General features: G+C 36.1%; 1 protein-coding gene across 1 annotated transcript; it reads left to right on the top strand.

Annotated features, from left to right (window-relative positions):
* The first annotated feature begins 14,308 nt into the window (after positions 1 to 14,308).
* Positions 14,309 to 22,435, top strand: rgs5a (regulator of G protein signaling 5a). The gene is made up of 5 exons (XM_026998900.2): positions 14,309 to 14,403; positions 15,657 to 15,770; positions 19,087 to 19,148; positions 20,597 to 20,763; positions 21,263 to 22,435. The coding sequence occupies exons 1-5, from the start codon at positions 14,360 to 14,362 to the stop codon at positions 21,416 to 21,418; spliced, it is 543 nt and encodes a 180-aa protein (XP_026854701.2). The 5' UTR covers positions 14,309 to 14,359; the 3' UTR covers positions 21,419 to 22,435.
* Positions 22,436 to 23,990: the final 1,555 nt, after the last annotated feature.

The raw sequence follows: 23,990 nt of genomic DNA, 5'->3' as shown, positions 1-23,990 counted from the left end.
GGTCTACCCTGTGCCATGACCCGCCCTTTGACTACCCCATTAACCTTTGACTTTCATGAGAAATAAAACTGCCCTTGTCATTGTCTGGGTCCCTCCTCACTTCCATGTTCCATGGTTTCCCTGTGTTGTGTATTGTTTTCGTTCCATTCCGTAGTTTTTTTTCCGACAATCAGCAAAAATAAAACAAGGGTTTAAATATATGTGCTCACAATGAACATAACTATAGACAGGTGTGACAGGACCAATGAACACGGTAGGGGCATGGCGCTAGACACACACACATGCGGGGAGGAGGAGGTCATCACACCATGACACTCAAATTATTAAGAAACATTATTATTATTGCTAAAAATTGAAGACAGTATTAACATGATGACATGCAAGGCAAAGTATTACAATTGATGAGAAGAATGGGTACATGGAACATGGTTGAAAACAAATGCTGGAAAAGTATGTCATTAGTGTGGTGCTCAGTCATGCATCCCTGTCCTGATCTTAACTTTTGTTTCTGGTGGTGATTTTATTGGATATATACATGAACCTCTAGATGTTTAGCAACTGGACAAGGGGTGGGCTGTTGCAAAGTTGAATCTCAGGTGAAGCTCAGGTTCTTTACTCTTACCCCAATATAACCACATTGTAAACACAGTATTTTATCAAATATGTGGGACATAACAGGTTTAAAAATTGCCATCAGTATATACAGTTAGAATATTATGACCACCCCTGGTTTGCAGTAAACTGAGCCTGGGGACATCACAGATGCCACGTGACGTGGTTTTCTGCACATATAAAGAAGCGAGAACACCAGTCAGTTGTAGCAGGGTGCAAAATGATTGTAATGGGCAAAGGACATAATTTGACTTATGTCCAATAGAGAATGATAATAGGCAAAGGATAGTTGCACCTCAGAAGCAGCTAACTTTGTGGGATGTTCTAGAGCTGCCATAGTGAAGGTGTCCTGAGAATTGACTTCTCACACGTTGAGTGCCTCCAAATGGCATAAGAGTGATTTCCCATGGGCCATTGATGCCAGAGGGAAACGACGACTCCAACAAATGGTACAGAGCAATCAACGCACCACACTGGACCAATTAACCTCTATAACGAACACAGGCGCAATGAGGATAGTGTCGGGGATCACCACTGAGCGAAAATTGAAATGTCTGGGTCTGTGAAATAGACACATAGTTAAGGCTCCAATGTTAACCAAGGTTCATTGTCAAGTTCACCTCCAGTTTGCACAGAAGTACCATAATTGGACACTGGAGGATTGGAAAAATGTTGCCTTCTTGGATAAATCCAGGTTCATGCTGCATAAAGTGTACGGATGGTAGTATATATTCCACCAAACACATGAGAATCATCTCTAAGAAACAACTGTGGGCCAAATGCAGGGTGGTGGTGGCAGTATATTTGTCTGGGGAATGTTTTTCTGGCATGATCTTGGACCAGTAATACCACTGCATGAGTCTCTGAATGCCAAAGGGTACTTGGCAATCCTAGCAGATTATGTGCACTTGTACATGTTGATGCTCTTCCCCGATTTTAATGGTACCTATCAACAGGATAACGCTCCACTCTTGTGCCTACCTGGTGCACGATTGGTTTCAGGAGCACAACAATGACTTTGGTGTCCTTACCTTGCCCAGTCTCAATTCTGTAGAGTATATCTGGGAACACTTGGATTGATATATTCACCTTGCTGACCCACAACCCCACAATCTGAGGGGCCTCAGTGCTCTGCTGCAGTGCCTCCAGATACCTTGCGCCACCAAATACAGTCAACGCCATGACATCTTGGTAGTGTCATCCGAGTGGTTATTCCCACTATTAGGTAGGTGGTCATAATATTCTAATATGACTGTATATTCAGGAAAATAAATATATATCTTGTGTTAACAATGAAAGTACCCAATGTCAACATGGAAACAAATACCATGTCCATGATAAACATATGTAATAGCACTCACATCCGAAAGATCTATTGGGTGTACATATCTCCTGCTTCAAGCGAGTGAAGTAAAACACATAAAGTAGTAACACAATGCATTGTACATATTTTAAACCTTTAAAAAAAACGTGGCTACATTTGTATTCCATTACTAATCAATGATGGTCATGTGTTCAACCTATCATACCATTTCAGTCCTTTTTAACTGATGTGACTAAACCTATGACATGAAGGCTTCTATTAGCCACCAGACTTTGTTAACCAACTAGCCAACTAACTGTGACACAATATTGATCATGAAAGGACTTCAGTAAATGTGTATGAGAAGCAGTCTAACTACTGACACAGCAAAATTATATTTTAATGCAGTCATTTTCCTTTATCTAAAATATTGTCTGACCAGCTCTGTACATGCCAATCGCACAATGTGATTCAAGAGTTTATAATCATGTAATGAAAGTACTAGACAGAAAACCAAAAACCTATCATCATTGAAAAATTGTTACAAAGTATAATCCCATGCGCTGGCAAACATTATAAATGTTACAAACACATATCTCAATTTTAAGATTTATGGTTCAGCTCTCCACTTAGTTGTTAAATTGAGCTCCCAAGAGAAAGAGGTCACCAGATCTGCCTTGGGAGGCAGTTATGTAATTTCACTCAGGAAAAGCTCTTTTATTCAGACAGCTTCCTTAGTAACTTCAGCACATTCTGGAAATGCTATGCAATCATACACTCATCATACTAAAACATTTTTCAAACGTAGCTTATTGCCAAACATGAATGTGTAATTTTAAGTTTTTAGGTTTGAGGTTTAAGTGAGTTATCATCATTTAAAATTATTGTTGTTGTTGCTGTTGTTGATATTTCTATTTTATTCTTTTAAAATATTTTGTTTCATAATAGTGTTTGTTTCATAATATTTTTGTTTCACAATAGTGTTTGTTGCCATGTGTCCACTGTGTCTAGCCCATAACCATGGCTAACTCTGGCACATTTACTTTATGTTGACCAATGTATATTGTCCCTGATATATAAATATAACAATAAATAATACTATGTTGTCATGCTAAAAGGTTAACATTAAATGGAATTTTTTTTTTTTTCATTCCATGTTGTTTTAAGTAATGATATTTTCATGTTTCCTACACTAGAGGGCACTGAACATCACAAATAAACTGGCTAGTCAGTTAAGACTGATCAGAGTTTTGTAACTAAGCCAAGTGATACTGAAAAACTTGTGGGGTCAAATGATATCTTTAAAAACATGCTACCAGTCTTACCACATTTCTAAAATAGGAAGAGACTGTAGTTATTGATGTTTATAAACCTAGTACTCATACAGTTTTATATATATATATATATATTGTCCTTGTATGAGTTCCTGTGAGCAGGATATGGTCACACTGAGTACTCCCTTGATACCCATAACAAATTAGCATTCCAGGGTAACATTAGGAGTTGTACATTACCTGTGCAATCATGTCACAGCTCTTAATATGTTCTGAGATATGTAGCTATTTAGCCCCTCCCTGCCCCATTGTCCCAACCAGGCACCCCACCCGACCTCCATTACTATGTGTCTTCCATAACGTTGTTTGCATGGTGTCACACCAGTTATGGAAAGCTCATTTAATGGAGTCCATGATGTCATGTGCTTAAACAAATAGTGCTTTTGAGGATTACTAGTTTTATTAAACTCAAGTCCAGTGGACATGCCTTGCACTTCAAGCGTGGGAAAAGCCCTACTGCTAGTCCCATGTGAATGAGGAAAACTGCGCTATCCTGTGACCCTAGTCCTCAGAGCTTTACAGCCTTGGTCTTTTGTGGATTGCAGATTTCACAGTCAGATCTCTAGCCTCAGTTTCCGTCTCTCTCATTACTGTTATGTCATCATATTCTACCATTGTTGTCCCCTGTGACCCCTGTTAGAAACTCATTGAATTAGAAACTGTGACCCAGGCTGAAAAGCTCTTTTTCAAATATAGCTTTGGTTGATCCTGAAGTCTCAAAGTTCTTAAAAATCTTAATCATTTATCAGCTTTTATTAATGACAGTTACATTGTGAGAGACAATTTGATCCCTTGGCACCCAACTTCAACTGAAAGGGATTCTTTGGGTTATGCTAATTCTTAGAGAAGAGCTCACTGCCGTAACCATTTCAAGATGTGTTTGCTTTTCACTCCTTGAATAGGCTTCTGCAGGAAACATTTTGTTCCTAACAATGTAAAACAGAACAGCCAATGTGGAACATAATGCAGCCAACACAAAGCACCATTTCCATATGCCATGATGATTCCAAAATGTAATTTTCCACCTGAATGACTAATATAAGCTAAGTACACCCACCATCTCAGATCTTTGGTCTATGTTAGTCTTTTTTTAGGGCTAATCCAGGAAACATCTGACAAGGAATGTTTGACCTGTGGTTACAGACAGTTTAATTGAGAACATATGCTATTTGAAAAACAACATCTTTGAGTGCATGCTTCATTTCTATAATAGGTGCGTGCAGACTTTGAGTGTTTTCAGGTTGAACAGTGCAAATAGAGGGTGAAACCATACTGATTTTTAAAAAGAATGTTGCCTTTCTTCTGCCGCAGCTATCAAGAGCCCTGTTTTTAATTTAATGACTCATCCATCAACAACAAATATTGGATTTCCCGATTAAAGTTTCACAAGGTTGTCAGTTGCAAAAAATCTTGATTTAATGTTCCAAAAGGAACTTTATTTATTTTTAAGAGTAAATAATTGAACTTTTGTTAAAGAGGAATGTATCACAGCCTCAGAACATATACCTCGTATTAACTGAATGCATCACAGTGCAATCAGTTGGAGCATTCCTAGTTCTTGAACACTGTACGTGACTCACTGGTCCTAGGCACTACTTCTCTAAATTAAAACCAAAGATTGGAGATTAGGAAAGTCTACAGGGTGGAAGATGTTTGTTTCCCACAGTGGGGTTGCTGGACACAGAAAAAAATTTCCATTGCTGGCAATCTCTTCAATCGAATAAATGCTGAAGACAGCATGCATTATAACGGATTAGCTTTCGTGTCAGTTTTAGTTTGGTATTTCCTTTTGATGTGACTTCAAGGCTTTTGCTCAGGAAACCACAATTTCCTTAGTGATCTTAAATACATAAGAATTATTGTTGCATCACCACGGTTCAAGCACCTGAGGTTCTAGCATATTTCTAGCAGGATGCCTTGGTCCAAGCTGTAAGGTTATGACTAATAGTTACATATAGTGGTCAACAATCAATTATTCATCTAAAGTCTAGCTTGGAGATGAGAGGCTGTAGCATATCATTTACCATTTTTGTTGTTGTTAATTGATTTTTCATTGTAAAACAACACTGATATATAACTTTTATGAACATTTGGTTACCCTGTTTATGCCATACTTCTGTAGAAAGCTAGTTTACTTTGTATCTCATACATGAAACATATTTGTATTTTTTTATAAAACGTTGCCAGACCTTGCTTCTTTTCAGACGTACATGTAAAATGTTAAATTAATACTGGGTAAATACGCTACTTAAAAGGTAAACAAAAAATCAACCAAGAAGATTTTTTATTTTGAAAAACGTTCAGATCTACTGTGCACTATGCATTAACCTGTTTCCATATTTTTTGCTACTGTACATTAAGTACAAAAGGAAAGTTTTTTTAAATAACTGGGTAGATATGTAAAATATAAATAAAAACTTTAGATTCCATAATAGTAAAGTGACTGGCTTACAAATTGTGATTTAAATGTTTTCATTTCTGCTAGCAAAAGCAAAATACCATACATAAAATCATCTCAGTGAAACTCTCCAGCTCAGTGGAACTTTCTTCCTTATCCAATGTTTAAGTATTTTTATTTCAAAACAAATCATTTATTAAAGTGACTTTGTCTTTTATGAAGACAAGGTCCAGTGAAAAAGCCTTTGTAAATAAACAACTTAAAGTAAGCAGTTATTGATGTTATGGGAAAATAACTTTAATGTCATCCAAGTGGCCTGTGGTCATGTGTAGTGTTAACAGAGACTCTCAGAAGCCACCCCCAGTGAATATCCCAATACACTGGTAGTGCCTCTTGCAGTAACAAACAGGAGTCAGCATGCTTTTGCACAGTAAATTCATATGTGCTAATTCAGAAATCAACTTTATCACAAACAACAGGCCAAAGCACAGGTTGCAAATCAATCATTAAATACCTAGAGAAACAGGTGAACTCAGAAAACCAGGAAATCACTAAGGTATGAAGGAAGCAGTGTAAATGAGATAAACATTCAGGAAAAGAATGGCTCACAATAGCTGACAATGCTAGCAACAGCTCTACAAGAATACATAAAAACTTAAATCTTTCTTTAATGATTATAGTGATAATACTGATGAGGTGTGAGTGGGTGGTTTTATAGGACTTCCCAGAAGGAAGTTTATGATGATGGGACCTGAAATAAAGATGATCAACATCTGTGTAATGGTAGCTTGTCCTTTATAACCATTTTTGCCTGACTGGTTCTGCTGCTCTTTTAATTCCATGTCTATTAAGTAGCGAATGCCAATCATTGTCTGTATCATTGCCTGTTGTCAGGCCTACATATATAACATACTTACAAGCAATTAACCCTAAATGATCTGTGTTAGATGTGTGTTAATATCTGCAACATCTACACTCCAGGGTTCTGAGAAATATTTATCAAATTATGCAATCCCAGAAAAGCTTTTACACAAAGATAAATGTTTACCAGTGTGTGCTAAAGGGAATATGGAACATATATTATTGGATCCTATTTAAAAAAAAACACCCTCTCTATCTCAGGCAAAGATTCAACACAAGATTCTCACAGTGATTCCTCCAGCTAAAACTAAATAATGACATAGTCCTGGAGTAGTTACAGGAATCTGCATGTAAACACACACACATGCACATGTTGAGCATAAGAAGGGAGTTGGTTATCTGTGCCAAGTGCAAGATGTCTGGCAAAATATTTATAAACCACAAGCAAACCACTCTGTCACATCTGTAAAGGTGATCTAAGATATACACATTCTTAATAATCTGTCAGTTTGCATTTTGTTATTCAGTGTGAGCTGGATTCTCTCTAACCACCCATTTTTGTACAGCTTTGAGTCACAACATCCTATTATTAGTAAAATTGAAAAATGTTTTGATAGCTTATCAGTGCACAGCACATCTCTAGGCCCTGGTATGAACTGTCTGCTATCTTATTACCAGAGTCCTGTTTCTCTCAATGATGGAGGAGTTCAAATATTAAATTTTGACACGGAGTTTAAGCAGTACCTCCCATTTCCGTCAGGAACTAAGAAGGTATTTTTTGCTAAAAGAAAGCAAAAATAACAATAATGGGTTTGATTTTGAGGGTATGACTGGTATCTTCATACAGTTAATTAAAAAATGTCTCCTGCAGCTTTAATAAAGATTTATCAAACGTCTCCACTATTGACATCTCATTTAGGAGGAAATGAAAAGTCAGAGGGTTAGCCAAAACGTCAGAGCTGAAACACAGTGTGATTTTGCAGCTGGCTGGAATTCCTGAAGACATATTTTGGCAACCATCCCTCATTTTTTTGGCAAACATCACTGTAGCTTGTATCTGATAAACCTGATTTTTTTACTGCAGACAAAATGGTAATTGTGGTACGTGCTAATTTTTGTATATAATTGCCATCATTTTATCATGATGCAGAATATACTTAAGCCTTGATATCTTTGGACCATATTTGGAGTTGTTACCAACACAGGATTTACACAAGATGAAAACTAACAGACTTCATGAATAATTACAGTGTCAAAATGATCACACATTGGCTTCTAGATGTGCAATGTTTAAACATGTTTTAATTCCAATAATTGAAAACATTATGTATTATGAAATTACTGTATACAGTTAACATCTGTAATGGTTGAACCATATAGGAAACACAATCCTTTTATACATATTCATATTTTAGGGTTCATGAGGTATTGGATCAATTTAAATGATTTGAAAAAAAGAAAGTTGTCATGATAAATAGTTTTGCATTCAGTGACTATCCAAAGTCCAAGACCCTGACTTCACTTCACCTTCTCTGGTATCTTCTCTGCCATGCCTGCAATTCAGCCAGTTCCTGCATCTTCCTGGGTCTCTTTTGCCTTCAGTCTTATTTTCGGTAAGTGGAATGTATTCTCAATTGCATTCAGGTCAGGCTGGAATTTATCCTTCTGCTGCCATTGACAGTCACTTCATTAATATAAGCAAATGAGCCAGATCCATTCTGAGTCTTACATGCCTACAGCTTTCATATTTCACTCGTGAGGTGTTATGCTTTATCATTATCCACTTTTGTGATCTGGTTGTATGATATTAAGTTCACCATTCTTTTCCTGCTTCTCCACAATACCAAACAGCTGACACACCTAATATTTTTGCTCTATCTCTGATTGAGTCATCCTAATTTTTCGATGACTGGCTAACTAGCTATATGATAGATTCATATTCGCTGCCATTACAAACTGTACCTCATATGTAAGATAAGCTAATATAGTTAGTGATAGCTGGCTAGCTAGGTAGTAAACTAGTAAACTAGTGAAAGAAAGAACTGTGCTAATGTTATACACAGTGGACAAGTGCAATAAAACAGGAACTGTCAAAACATCACTCATATTCAATATGTTATAAGAATGAGAAAAGTATGGTTCTATCCGTGTTGACAGCGTGTTACGTTGCTGTAGAAATTAGTTCCTTTCGATTTCAAATATATAATGGTGCGAGATTGTATTTATTTATTTTTGCCTGACACAAGTCGGACATCTATTCATTATCGTCATATTCTCATTGGCTCAACCTGCCTCTTGCAGTAAGACAGGCGCATGGACGGGTAAGTTAATGGCGAACACTAATTCATGTTATTTGGTTGCACCCTCAGTTAACACTTTAACTGACACATGTAAACACTGAACAAAAACTCACATGGAAATTGAAAATTTGATCAAGTTGTTCATTTCTGTTCATTTCTGAACTCTCTGGGCTGGTTTCCCAGATGTGGATTAAGTCTAGTCCTAGACTAATAGAGAACTTGGCTGAAGATCTCCACTGGAAGTCTTAGCCTTATGTCTCCATGTTTAATCTAGAATTAGGTTTATGTCTCCAGTTCTCATGGCCCTCTTAATTTTAATTCACATGACCCAACAATTTATGGTTTAATCCTCTCCAATGCACTTGACAAATCTATTTAAAATCTGTAAGCCTACATAATACAAATTGAAAATCCTTAAAATCATGCAGTTCCATATTTTCTGCAAAGCTATTGTGATAAATTTCAGTCCTACCAGTTAATTGATGAATGTCATTTTACAGACTGGTTATCATTTTAGGACATGTGCCTTGACAATGAAGATTAGATTAACATAGCTCATTGTGTTCTGCCACACATTAAAATACAAATGTGAATTTCAAGTATTTCCCCTCAGGATTTCCTATACAAATGTACAAAATTCACATTAAAAGGGTTGACAGAAACCCAGATATTGTCCCTTGGAAAATAAGTGTCACTTTTCAGTCCACCCAATATTTGTTTAAAAAAATGTAATTGACAACCAGGAAGTTGTAGAACAACCACTACTAAAACTTTTTTTTTTTTGATATGTAGTTTATTTTGTGGCCCTCAGAAAAGATAGTCTGATAAACCTACACCAGAGGACCATAAGGAGGAGGAATTACATCTTGACACTGGTGAAGTAACAGCTGATTTGGATTAGATGCAGGTATTTTGTATAAAATTAACTATTGTAGGACACATTCTTAAACAATCAATATTTCAATAACTTTTTATTTTAGTGAATCTTTTCAAAGGAAACAGGCCTGTGTGTTTTTCATTTGTTACAAACCAGGAAGAAATGACTCCATCAGAAATGCCTGAGTCTGATTATTGTGTCAAGATGATTCTCTCACTTCTTCCCCACTCTGCAGATGCAACAACAATCACTCGTTGCCTGTGTTGTCTCAACAGACAGCTGCCCCCACAGAGATCTTTTATTCCCAAAGGTATTAAGATAATGTATTTAAATAGGATGGTTAATTGAATTGATCATTTGTCTTTCCAGAACTCGATACTTCCTTAGGTATGAAGAAGAAAGTTTTTGATAAGGTGATGCAGCTGGTAAGACTGACTGAGGAACAAGTTATTCTTGTAAAATAAATTAAACATTTGAAGAACCTAGAAGAACCTTTAAGGCCCTGCAGGGTTTTGAGGGACTGGGTTTATGTACTTTCAGATGACCTGGCAACACAGAATTTTGTTTTCTGCTTGATTATATATACTCTTCGATTCAGATTGTTTGTGTTTGCATACTTTTGGTATATTGTTTGGTTGTTAGATTGTGGATTGTGTTGTGTTGTTTTTTTTACAAATGCTTAAAAGCTTTGCATGGTTCTGTATATCCTAATTTGATTTTTAGGCTACCTTTCAGGACTTTCTGCTCAAGCTTTCCATGGCTTGCACAGTGCTGTCCTATGAAAGCTTGAGGAGCTCAAGACAGACTAGCTGCTGTGAAAGAAAGAGACCACCAAATCATGGTCATGGTCGGACTGCTGAATAAGAAATTGTTGACACATATGAGAATGTCTCCAGATGCCTCAACAGATGATGAATTCTAAATTCCATCCCCTCCACTACACTTGCCAATTAATTTTTTTATATATATGCCTACGTAATACATTTTTTGGGGGGGGAAAAAGTGCTTCTCATTGTACAGTGTAGTTGAATGAATTAGATTATAGCTACTGTTATTTCTACAGGTTACTACCTCATTCAGAATGAGAAGCATACATTTATGCTTGAAATGTGTGAAGGCATATTCCTACTATTGTAGACATGGTCTTGCTGAATAATTTCCACTTGAATGTTAACAAACCTGGCATCAGCAATTTGGTGTGGCTGTGACAAAGGACAGGATACAGATATAACCATGATCTACCACCATTTGGTGGTATGTCTTTCACAGCTTCTGACATTCAGCAATTAACTGGTAGCTTTGAAATTGTTCATATTAAATTTGTAGAAAATATGGAATTGAGTGGGACATGTTAAGGATTTTCACTTTGGTGAAATATATGCATCAACGAGTCGTTACAGAATAAAATCAAGTTTACACCCGTGTTTACCCCAGAGATGGCCAATCTTGCATCAAGAGGGGTAACGACAGCCTTTCCACTAACAGTCACGCAACACCTCTGAAACTGACCAATTATCACTTTAATTAATTTAACCAATTAAGACGCAAGACATGTGTCAGGCAAAAAAAAAAACCAAAAAAAAAAAAACACACACACCTTTTTTTTTATATGGCAATGCGTATACTGATCGAAAGTTTCATGGGAACTGTACTTTTTAAGGAATATAATCATATACAGTCACACGCTGTCAATACTGACAGAACCACGATACTTTTCTCATTCTGAGAACACAATTAATATGAGTGATGTTTTGCCAGTCCATGTTTCATTGCATTTCTCCACTACGTGTAATGTTAGTACACTCTTTCTCTAGCTAGCTAGTCAGCCAGCTGTCACTATCTAACCTATATTGGCGTCTTACATATCAGGTACAGGTTGTAATGGCAGCGAAAGCAGATCAATCACATAGCTAGCTAACCAGCCATCTTCTTTGCCGCACAAAAGCCACAACTGGAGCTTTGTAGCCAGTATACCGTGACAACCTTAGAAACACGCCGACTGCTTTATCTAACAAGCTCTATTTCATTAACCACCTAGCTAAGGCACCCGAAGCTACGTAGCTGCTCAGATGACACGTCAGCTATATGTACTTCAGGATACTTAACTGCAGGTAGCCGTCTAGCTGGTTAAATACCCACTGCGAATGAATCAGTAGGCAGTAACATTACTTCCCGTTTCCGATTTCTCCAGCCATAGGTTATGTAAACATCTCATTGGTAGCTAGCAAGTACGCTATCTGCTTTATTCACCAAACTGTTCGAAAATAGCCATAACTATAGCTAGCTAGCTGATGCTATGAACAATGCCCAATCGCGAACCGATAGCTATTATGGGTGCTCCCAAATCATTGTACATTTTTATAATGTAAATAACACTGTCGATTGACAGCTTCAAGACATCGTAGCTTTATAAATCATCATAGCGTCATCTACAGAAAATATCGTTGGGCAAAAGATCGTAATGTGAAACAAAATCTGACAGTAACATTTCTAGCCCTGCAATAGTGGTCAGTGGTAGGCTATGTATAACCCATGAGACCAGGTTTGTTTCCACTGCTCTCCATCTTTGAAACTTCACAGCTGTGTGGAGCCTCACTAAATGAGTCCATTCTCATGTAAGGACATCCCCCATTCAAAGAGCAGAATCCATTGATATCAACTCCAATGCTGTCTACTGTAGCAGTAAAGCAAATGAAACTCTTTACTTTTAAGATTCCATTCTAATTGCACTTGCACTAAAAGAAAATGAAAGAAAATATTTAATTTTTAAGTTTATTCTTAAGAAGCGCAATGCTTCTTTTTCATGCACAATGGCAAAACATTGTGGTAGACAGGTCGCGCTACCATTGTTCCTGATTCAACAAGATAAACCTACTTACAGTAGCATGCTACAGCAGTGTTTTCTATTCCTGTAATGTCTGGATACTATGCAGTGTTTCCCCCTACACCCTAGATTCAACTCACCAGCTAATTATCCAACCATTCATGTACTGCATAAGATTTGGAGGTAGATCAGGGAAAAACAATGGTACAGAGCAGGGGTTCTACCTGACCAGAACTGTAAAACACAAAACACCTAAATGAATTCAACCAATTTATCATTTAATTGTTAGATGCATTCAATAAATCACCACAGAAAGGTAGTACTTAAAACCAAAATAAGGTGCAGGCCTTATATGTGTGCAATTGTGTGGTTGTTTAATCCTGATCAAAAATGGTCATGTCAACATCATACTGAAATTTCTGCTACACCTTTTGCACCACAGCCAAAAGCAATATCTCTCAGAAATAAAGCTCCATACCCAAAAGCAATTTGAGTAATTTGGAAAACATCAACAGTAAATATTTTAGCTTAGCCAAGGAAGTAATTTTTTTTTATTTTGCAAAAGACGTTTGTGTAAGGTATGTTCTATTCTGATGGAGTTTTGCAGCTGAGTGTTTATTTACTTACCAATAGACCCCTTGTCTCAATGTCTTATTCATTGCTTGTTAACATAATTGCTCCTCTTATAGGTCTTCGCCACCATCAATGCTGTTGAATTTCTTATGAACTTAGCATTGGGAAAATTCATGTTCGATTGCCACATTCATTATGGTCAAAACAAATACTATATTTGTTTCTTTTATAATGGGCTCAACTGTTTGCCTAGACTTTAGAATTACCTTAAAACAAAAGGCTTGTAGTATACACAGGCTTGTAGTATGCCCTGTGGTCTGGAAGCTGGTTAATCAAGGGTGTTGACCTTTGTCTTATGTTGGCTGCGTCTGCTTGAGCATAAAAATAATATGCAATACAATATAGTGTTGTTTCTTTTAGGCTATTGTGCCTTAGGAGTTCCAACAGTGCCTATAGCTTTAACCTGCAATGAGTAATGCCAGTCAAAGTTCCTACCACCTGTTTCCATTTAGATTACAATGATCCCTGGACTATTTGAATGGTGAATAAGCGTTAGCAGCAGTTCAAAGACTCTTGCGTCTTCTCAGTTAAGTATGTGTTAAATATAGTTTAAGTATAGTGTTTGTTCAAATGTTCATGGTATAAAAGTTAGACTTTAAAAGTTGCCTATTTAATTATTTTGCTGTTTATATATTTATTTATTTATAGCAAAAATATAGCAGTGTAAACAAAAAGTAATAAAATGTTCTTTTAGGGTCTGTTTTCTGTTTGTATTATATTCTGTTTTATTGTATTTCCACAGCTATACTCTCAGACTATAAAGTTATCTAAAGATAATAGAACAGATTGAATAACTTCAGCCAGGGCTTAATCTGTACTCATTAAGATAACTTAAATGTATATTTTGCAGTTTGATCAATATCGTATTTCAGAAGTACTCATGGTGTATCCCTTGATTTCACATAAATTGTGCGCAATCTTCCAACTACATTTTCAGTTTTGATGTTTTCCCCTTTACATTCATAGCTCAGAACTTGGGGCAGTTCTCAGATTTAAGGGTTTAAGGCATCTGTACACTTACTGACTTTCTCCAGAATACACTCAGCCCTCACAGCTCTGGTAAGCTTCTACTTGATTGGCTCTTGCATTTTTGGCACAGGGCCAAAAATGTGTCTCCATATAAAAGTGCAAAGCAGGGAGACAAATTCAAAAAGAGAGGAGACCGGAACTCATGGTGGTGGAGCTGCTCTGTGCACCAGTACTAAAACATCCAAAAAATGTGTAAGGGATTAGCTGCCCTGCCTCAGACATGTCTGGAAAGGTATGTACAGTGTGCAGTGTTGTTTACTTCATTTTTCCTTTGGCTCAAAATTGACTAACAATGAGTCTAAAGATAACTGGCATCTTCAGCTGCTCATGAATTTTAAATAGAAAATTATGTGAAAAGCTGAATTAAACATATACTGTAGCTTGAACAAATATGTTCTCTATCAAGAACATATATCTATATATATTTTACATTGCCTTTACAAAAATGCTTTCATTCTGAGTGCCTGTATTTTGATGATGTATCCTACAAGCCTAATCACTTCATCACAAGTATCAAAATGCTCAGTTCCACACTTTGTTTTTTTCTGTTTCCAAATAGTTTCTGTAAGCTTTGATAATCTGCTTAAGGCTTCATCAAATGCCTTAATAATTGTACTTGTGTAGAAAACCTTTTACGAGCAAGGTAATAAAGAGCATTCCTCTAATCAAAGCTATGTAAACTGTCCATCTTTTTACTTAAAGCCTGTAGTTAAATCTTATTTTGTACAACACTGAATGTCAGTGTTACAATACACCATGAATGCTGTGACTGTCCTAATGTGTATGAAAGATACAGGAACAGTGATCAAAGAAACAAATACATTATTCTCCATATTATGTCAGAATAAACATGGTAGAGGGTCTGTTTTTAATAGTGCATAGTCTGGTTTTAATAATACACGACAAAAGAGGCATTCACATACATAACCTAAGTTAAAATGTTGGCCAAAGTGGAATTCAGTTGGTGAAAGTTTAGTCTCGGCTATGTTAGTCTGGAATGAGTCAGATGGCTGCAGTTATGCTCTTTAACATCTCAGCTTGGGTACTGCCCAATGAAAACGAGTCATGGAAGAGCAAGGTGCAAAACCATGAAAAACATCATTCTAATTGAATGCATTGTGAGCAAGGGAATTTCTTTATCTTTGTATGTACATTTTGTATATGGTTACATCTGTACATGTATATGGCAATGTATGGAACTGTCTAAAGTAGTATACTGCAATAATAAGTAGTGTTACTTTATTACTGGTTTTAGGAATAACTTGTAATAAGAACATCATTCAGATTAAAGAAGATAGAGCTGTGATTACTGGAGTTCTTAATATTAACTATTTGCCTGAGACGTTGACTAGAGTAGAATTTTTACACATTAAGCATGAACTATTTTGAATTACAAACTATCACCTAAAATATACTGTATAATATTTTTCATATTATACTGTAATAATGACAAAAACAAATGAACTAAATGATTGTATATTCTAGGGCTAAAGAGATAAAGACAAAATTGGGAACTCTGCTCCAGAAGCCAGAAAATGCTATTGACCTTATCATCCCATACCCTGAAAAGCCTGAGAAGAAACCAGAGAAGCTTCAGAAGTAAGTTCATGTTGGCTCCCCTTTTTCTCTCTCCTTCTCTCATTTTTTTCCCTATCCACATTCAATGTATTAAAATATACATATATAAAAGAGGCACTTTTGAATGCATATATTTTTATGTGCAATTTGCACTTACACTTAGTAGCCACTACCTTACATGGGCCATATTTTGTGCAACCATTTGTGAGTTGTGTTGCTATATTTATTAGGTATACATATAAAACAGGAGTATCTACTAAAGTAGCTATATTACCATGATCTATTTCAGCTAAAAGCGAGTGGTTGTAATATATACCTGAAGGCATGCACATAACATCAGTCTTTACTATCTTCTTTCATGAGTAGTCTGTTTCCACTGCAGGGTAGGCAGCTGGATGTCATACATACATAAAGACATATACAGTTGAATAAGTACACACAAAGCATACATTTCAGACATACATTTGAATATTTACAATTATATGTATAAAATTAAAACTATTGATGCATGGTATCTTTCTTTCATCTGATGTAAATAATGAGAGGAGGAATGAAAGCAGGAAATTAAAACACTGGCTCGACCAATTTAATAAAGTTACATTATCTCTTGACAATCAGGTCTAGAGACTGACATGACAGACATGTTACAGGCAGTCAGTATAATAGTATATAGAGTATAATAGTGGTGCCAAAATACACGTCATAAGAGATATGGTAGTCTATTGCACATCTAGGGTATGTGCAATCTACAGCATTTGACAGAAGCTCTTATACAGAGCAACTTTCAAGTGCTCTCTGGGAGTCAAACCTCAAATTCAAGTTCAAATTGCAGGCACCTTGCATAACCTCCTCTTCCAGGTTCATCCATTTGTATAATTTCAGACCCTTCTGGAATGTGAACACATCAAAGTGGACTTTAGAGAGAGAGAGAAAGAGAGAGAGAGATAGAGCATGAGAGAGAGAGCCAAAGACAATGAAAGAAAGGAACAGTGAAGCACACATGCATATGTATTCTGGGATAGAAAAGTGTGAAAGGATTGTTTCTAACATAATTCATGCCCACCCACACCAGAAAGTTTTTGCTTACCACATCACCTTATCTAATGGATTATACAAGATAATCCAAAATTTTATTATACATTAAATTATATTTGATACATAAATATTTATTATACATTACACAAGTATCATCAGAGGGCTGTTTCAGACACCATTAAAACATGTTAATAGAAACTGAATGTCTATTCACAAGGTAAACCGAATAAAAGTACTACACTGTGGGAACAATTATTAGGCAAGATGTATTTTTGGGGATTAATTTTATTATTGAACAACTACAGTGTTTTTGGTCGATCCAAAATATTAATAACCTCAAACTGAATATTTAAGAAAGTAAAAGTGAGGTTTTGGCTTTCTTGGGAAATTATCTATATGTGCATAATTATTGGGCAACTATTAGTGTGCTGAATTTTTATTCAACTAAATTAAAAATGGAGATTTTTCCATCTCAGTTGTTTATTTTCATCTGTTAATGAGAAAATAATAAACAACTTTTTCATTTACTTTTTAATTTACAAATAAACATTTCTGATATTTAAAAAAAAAAAAAAAAACAGTGACCAATATAGACACTCTTCTTTTCAATAACAGTTATAAGCCTTCCATTCATGGAGTCTGTCAGTTTCTTAATCTGTTGACGATCAGCTTTTTGTGCAGCAGCAACCTCAGCTTCCCAGAAGGGGGCCATGTCATTATTTTTTTATCTTTAAGGCCTTTACTGGCTAGCCATGTAGTGGAGTACTTCCATGCATGCGATGGAGCATTTTCCTGCGTAAACATCATGGTCGTCTTGAAAGACACAGACTTTTCCTGTACCACTGCTTGAAGAAAGTGTCTTCTAAAAACTGCCTGTAGGTTTGGGAGTTGATTTTGAGTCCATCTTCAACCTGAAAAGGTCCAACTAGTTCATCTTTAATAATACCAGCCCATAGCAGTACCTCACTTCCACCCTGCTGGCAACTGAGATGAAGTGGAGCTTTGTGCCCGTTACTGATCCAGCCATGGGCCCATCCATTTGGTCCTTCAAGAGTCAATCTCATCTAATCAGTCCATAAATGCTTTGAAAAATATTTCTTAGCCCAGTCTTGATGTTTCACCTTATGTGTCTTGTTCAGTGGTGGTTGGGTTTCAACATTCAATACCTTGGTTATTTCTCTGAATACTGAACAACTTGTACTTATAGGCACTCCAGGTTGCAGTTTGAGAATATGACAGCACTGGAGGATAATGGGTCCCTTCACATTTGATTTTTCTCACATCTTTGGCAGTTCATTTGTGTCTTTTTTTTTCTCAACACATTTTTTGCAACCCTGATGAATATTTGCAAAAAAACGTTTGATGGTTCTGTTGTCATGCCCCAATATCTTAGCAATTTAAGACTGCTGCACCCCTCTGGAAGACCTTTTATAATTTTTGATTTTTCAGAGTCATTTAAATCTCATTTTGTCCCATTTTGCCTAAGGAAAAGAAGCTGCCTAATAATTATGCACACCTTGATCTCTTTAGATTACACCCTCCCTTATTGCACAAATACACATCACCTGTTTAAATCCAATAAGCATTCACGTTTATACAGCTTGGAGTTAGAAAATATGCATAAAAAAGATGATATGGTCAAAATACTCTCTTGCCTAATTGTGCACACAGTATAATTATGGGTGCATTTTTTACTTTGGTAATTGAGAATTCTGTAAAGTGATTTTTTGGACATCTTAAAATGAGTGAATCATTGTATTTTTCTTATATAAAGAGGTCTTTCCATTATCTGTAATACATCATGTAGAAAATGCTGATGAGTCAAAGGATTGAGTTATTTAACTCAGTATTCCATTTCTCAAAGATATAGTATTAGGTTTCAGATCAACATGGAAAAAATCTAATACAGGTAGAATGAAAACAATTTTTGAGAACAAGGACTTAGAAGACCTTAGAAGCCTAGGTGTAATGGAAGCCTGGGTTCAATGAGCAATGCAAAGAAAAATATAATTTATACATTTTGAAGACTAAAACTAGTAAAAGTGCTTATTTTAGCAGTAAAAGCATGCTTATTAATGACCTCTGTGGCATCCACAATCACAGATCTGAGTCATTCTCTTCTTCCAGCCAACCTGAAATAGATCCTATGTTCAAATGACCTCACATAACTCAAAATAAACCTTAAAAGAAAGTAATATATTTAATTATAAAGCAATATGTTGTTGATGAATTGGGTGTTTTTGTTTGTTTGTTTTATTTTATATAGACACTGTAATTAACAGATGTGCTTTGTATCGTTCAGGCCATCCCCTGAAGAAGCTGCTGAGTGGCGGGACTCTCTGGACCGCATGATCAACAACAATTGTAAGTGCACTTTTCCATCTTAGTGTTATGTTACTGTCCTTCAAATAAAAGAAAAAAACAAAAACAAAACAAACAAACAAAAAACCATTGTATTGTTTCCTGTATCTATGGTCTTCACAAAGACAAAGACAGCATGGGTGAAGTGAATGTTTTGACTGTTGTTTAACCATTTGGTGTCTGAGATGAACAGTCAATTTTTTGAAACAGGAGCATATAGTTGTGTGATTATAGTAAATGGCACAGACAACATACACACACAATTTTTAAGCCACACTAAAGGTCAACAGTGCATACCATGTTTTCATCTGCAGGGGGTAAACCTTACAGACATTTGTGAGCATAGAGTAGAAGGCATAAACAACTTACATCTGCATAAGGAAGAGAGTGGGCTTTCAGTAGGTTAACCTTGGAAGGCAATTATGGACATGGAAAATTCTCTTGGTATTTTGAGTGCACCTGTAAGAAATAGACCTACTTACCACACGCACAGACACATTTATGTATGATTTAGTCATAAATGTGACATTTTCGTATGAGATTTAAAGTTTATTGCAAATGCAGTTTTCAAGGTTTATTATGCATTGTAAATGCCAAAAGACTAATTTCAGTGTATTTAAGAGTGAACATTTTAATGGCCCTTCAAAGCCTATTCCATCTTATGACAGTTGTCTGCTGAACAACATAAACAGTTTAATTCCAGCTGTTATGTTAAAATCTCCTGAGAGATCTTTTTAAATGACCCTGTCCAAAATGACACTGCAAAGGGCAGCCAAACACTGTTCTGCCGGAAATGAGATTTGTTAAATTAAGCATTTCTATATTTAATTTCATATGAGATTGCTCTTTACAGAGACCCAAAATGTCTTGTCTTAAAATGATATGGGGATCAGAAAAAAGCAGACGTCTCTACTGCAAAATATTACAATGGCATAAGGTCTCACTGGAGACTGTTCAAATAAATCTTTGGAAAGCCAAATTAATAAAAGAAATGCATTTGTTTTTGAGAATTGGTATTTGAAATGCTGCCAGAACATTTTGTGTATATGTGAGCAGTTGTGCATTAGACTAATAGTTAATTTCAGTCTACAATTACAGCTAGCCAATCAATGGGTTATGTAACAATTATATTTTACTTATTCTGTTGAACATAGGGCTACATAGGGTGGACTGTGGCAAATAAAAGCAGGCATTTATATGAGGTAGCTTCATAAGTGCTCGTTCTGGGTGCTGTCTGTGCCAGGAGTGCATAATAGTAATGTTTGGAAAGGGATCATTAGAGACCAGCTGAAGGCCTGGAGCCACTGGCAACCACCTGTCCAACATAAGTAAACACCATACACACACACACGCACATGAAAGCACGCATGCATGAACACACACACAGGCAAACACACAGTTCTGAAAAAAATTCTGTTTGTAATGCCATTTCTTTATTCTGTATTACACAGATGGCCTAGCAACCTTCAGGAGTTTCCTGAGGTCTGAGTTCAGTGAGGAGAATATTGAATTCTGGGTGGCATGTGAGGATTTCAAGAAGACTAAAGCCCCCCTGAAAATGGCCACCAAAGCCAAGAAGATTTATCAGGATTTCATCCAAAATGGTGGACCCAAAGAGGTTGTTGGGGTTTTTTTTTACTTTAGATTTACTTTATTCCAGTTACAATGGAAGAGCGAATCCTTGTATTCATCTCCCAGTAGACCTGACAGAGTTGGAATACCTGAAATGCCTTCAAGGGAAAGTGAAGTCAGCTTTTTAGCAGTAATCATATTGCTACTGGACCTTTGTGATCAAGGGCTTCCCAATTGGCCTCCTGCTTACAACAGGAAGACTTATATCAGATGCTTTACTGGCTCTCTGGGGTTCTCAGGGAAATTGAAAATCATGTTCTGCTATCCAATTTATCCAATTTGTCAGAGGAAGAGACTAGTTCTTGAGTTAAATGCACTATATGAAACCTTCAGGAAGAATGAGGGTAAGAAAGGGAGTAACAATGAGACCTTTTCCCTGATACAAAAATGGTGAATGAATGCAAATTATTATCATTGTCATTTAATTTATCTCATCATCATGCCTAATCTGGTATAAAATATATCCTCAATCCCCATTTTTTCAGGTTAACATAGATCACTTTACCAAGGAGCTGACCCTGAGAAACCTGGTGGACCTTTCTCCGTCCAGCTTTGATCTGGCCCAGAGGCGCATCTACACTCTGATGGAGAAGGACTCCTTGGGCCGTAGTTCCTCAGATCTGAGCAGTACCAGGAACTGACCAAGTAAACAGAATTCACTCCAGCTGCAGGGACACAATGCAACAAATCCATTACAATCTATGTAGTTCCCAGCACCAGTTTATTCCACACCTAGTGTAGTGCCTTCATGTGCTATGCTACTGCCTTGCCCCACAGACTATTGTCCTGAAAACATGATCTTAACCTCTTCTGAAAGGGACCATTGACAGTGTGAAATTGTATAAATGAAAAAACATTGTCTTCCTGCAGCTTACCACAATATTAACTCACAACTTTTAAAATATTTGTTTGATGTCTAAATAACCAACACTACAAATATTATGCCTAGAAAAAAATAATTGTCATATCAGTAAACATTTAAATTGTACAAGCTCTTAATGTATATTTTACGCACTGTTCACAGCTTGAAATGCATAGTCTGTTAACTGGAGTAGTGTTCTCTTTTCATCCCCGTGGACCAAATAAAATGGAAAACTGTAGTCAGACTGATCCCCCCTTTCAATTCATGCCTTATCTTGGCAATTAGAAGAGTTGCTCATGTTTTTGGACAGGGCAATCTGACCTCCAAGGCACAATTAGAAGTGTCTGAGCACTGAGTTCTTCACAGAGAGCGATTTGTGGTGGGGTGGGAGAGAACAGGGAGGGCTTTTTCTTGGAAATGTCCACATTAATGTCCACAGTATGGTAAATGGGGAGGGGGAAATACACACTTAATCCAGAAAGGCCCACCATCAGTCACAGTAAGAGAAAGCAAGTGACATGTTTAAATGCACTGAGTTCCTGGGAAAAGCCAGAGAGGAGGCTGGTTGCAGCATAGCAGCCAAATTGTAAGTTGCTAAGATGGGATATCAAGTAGTATGGGATCTCTATAAAGCAGAGAAAACCGTATCTTCATCCAGAGCTTTCCCAAGAAAGGGCCAAAGCACAAAGCAAATATACTCTAACAGTGTATGTGGATTGTAGCAAAGCATAATGTACTCTAGACCAAATCATTGGTATCACCATTTTTGTCACAGAGTTTATAAACATATATATATATATATATATATATATATATATATATATATATATATATATATATATATATATATAAGACAAGAATATATTAAGTACATTTATAAGTTTTTTTCAAGCATGCCTTTATTAATTACAATGTTACTTAAAAATGTTGTATGTCTTTGACAAGAGCAGCTATTTTCAAGTAAACTTCACAGTCCTGAGACACTACAACTAGTCATATATATTACCAACTAGTCATATATATTACCTACAACTAGTCATATATATTACCCATATATAGTTTACAGTCTACATATCTCCTCAAGTCCTTTCCTATCTTAAAATATGTGCTTGCAGCCTCAGTAAAATATATATTCTTTGTATTCTCCTGTTATTCACTTTTATTGTTCATTTAAACATACATATGCATCGATAGGTACTTATTGTTATCCCACAGAATCTAAAAAATTAGAATACTGCAGGTCAGAAGTAGCACAATATGGTCATTTTAATTAGATATTACCTTAAGAACCATTCACTGTGTTTTGAGAAATTAAGTTTTAAAGAACTGAAGAGATTGTGCAAAAGGTTGTACAATTATTTTTTTTTTCTTTCTCAAACAGGCTAATTCACAAAAATGATAAATTACAGCAAACCTGTTGCTAAGGACTTACAGTGGTGCCTGTTATTTATAGCAAATCTGCCAAATATATGTGCATGTACAATTGTAGTCAATCACATAAAATACATAATTACATTAAAGTTCTGAAGATGTATTTATTGTTTCACATGTAAATAATCTATAACTACTTGACATTAAGTTATTCAAGATTGCTTATCTGAGAATACGTAAGATGAGGATAGTCAAGAGAATACTTTGTTCCTTTGTCAATTTCTTTACCAATGCATGTGTGACTAGGCATAGGCAAGTGATATGCTGGAGTGATACTGAGGACATATCATACACTGGGGTATGGAACTCATGCATTGTTTTTGCATACTACAATTATCAGAATGTTCTGAATTGCACAACACTATTCATATGATTAAATGACTTTACCGTGATTTATTTTGTCTTTGTTATAAAAAAACAAACAAAAAAAACATATATATATATATATATATATATATATATATATATATATATATATATATATATATAAAGATTTTTTAACATTGCTAGTGTTTTAAATTTTCAGAATATCAGAAGTGCTCGCAATTATAATGATCTATTTTTCCAAGATTTTCAAATTTTGTTTTTTTTTCTTACACTCTGCCAATTAGGGGTTACACATTACAGATTTTTACAATCATACAGAATCTAATTTCCTCCATATAATGCAAAGATTCAGCTAATATATCAGTCCAGTGATGTTCATCTCATCAGTGTTTGGCAAACCACAGGGAGGTGACTGGCTATCAACAGGTCTTACCTGTCTTAGAAACAGAGCTAAACCTCTTCTGATTAGTCTCATTTGAAGTGGTCAGAGTCAGTGGGCAGATCCACTGGTCTGCAGAGTCCTGGTCTGACTTGCAACCCTATCATATCTGAAGACTATTAATCTAATCACAGAAAATACTGTGCACCACCCA

Source organism: Electrophorus electricus, chromosome 3, assembly GCF_013358815.1.
Source record: "Electrophorus electricus isolate fEleEle1 chromosome 3, fEleEle1.pri, whole genome shotgun sequence".
Classification (NCBI taxonomy): Eukaryota; Metazoa; Chordata; class Actinopteri; order Gymnotiformes; family Gymnotidae; genus Electrophorus; species Electrophorus electricus.
The sequence above is the reverse complement of the archived record's forward strand: the minus strand, read 5'-3'. Positions and strand labels throughout refer to the sequence as shown.

Bases quoted from the DNA above. Each gene is read 5' to 3' on its own strand.
- rgs5a (XM_026998900.2), top strand. From the start codon at position 14,360: ATGTGTAAGGGATTAGCTGCCCTGCCTCAGACATGTCTGGAAAG. The intron at 15,771-19,086 runs GTAAGTTCATGT...TGTATCGTTCAG, and splicing joins AAACCAGAGAAGCTTCAGAA to GCCATCCCCTGAAGAAGCTG. The intron at 20,764-21,262 runs GTTGTTGGGGTT...CCATTTTTTCAG, and splicing joins AAAATGGTGGACCCAAAGAG to GTTAACATAGATCACTTTAC.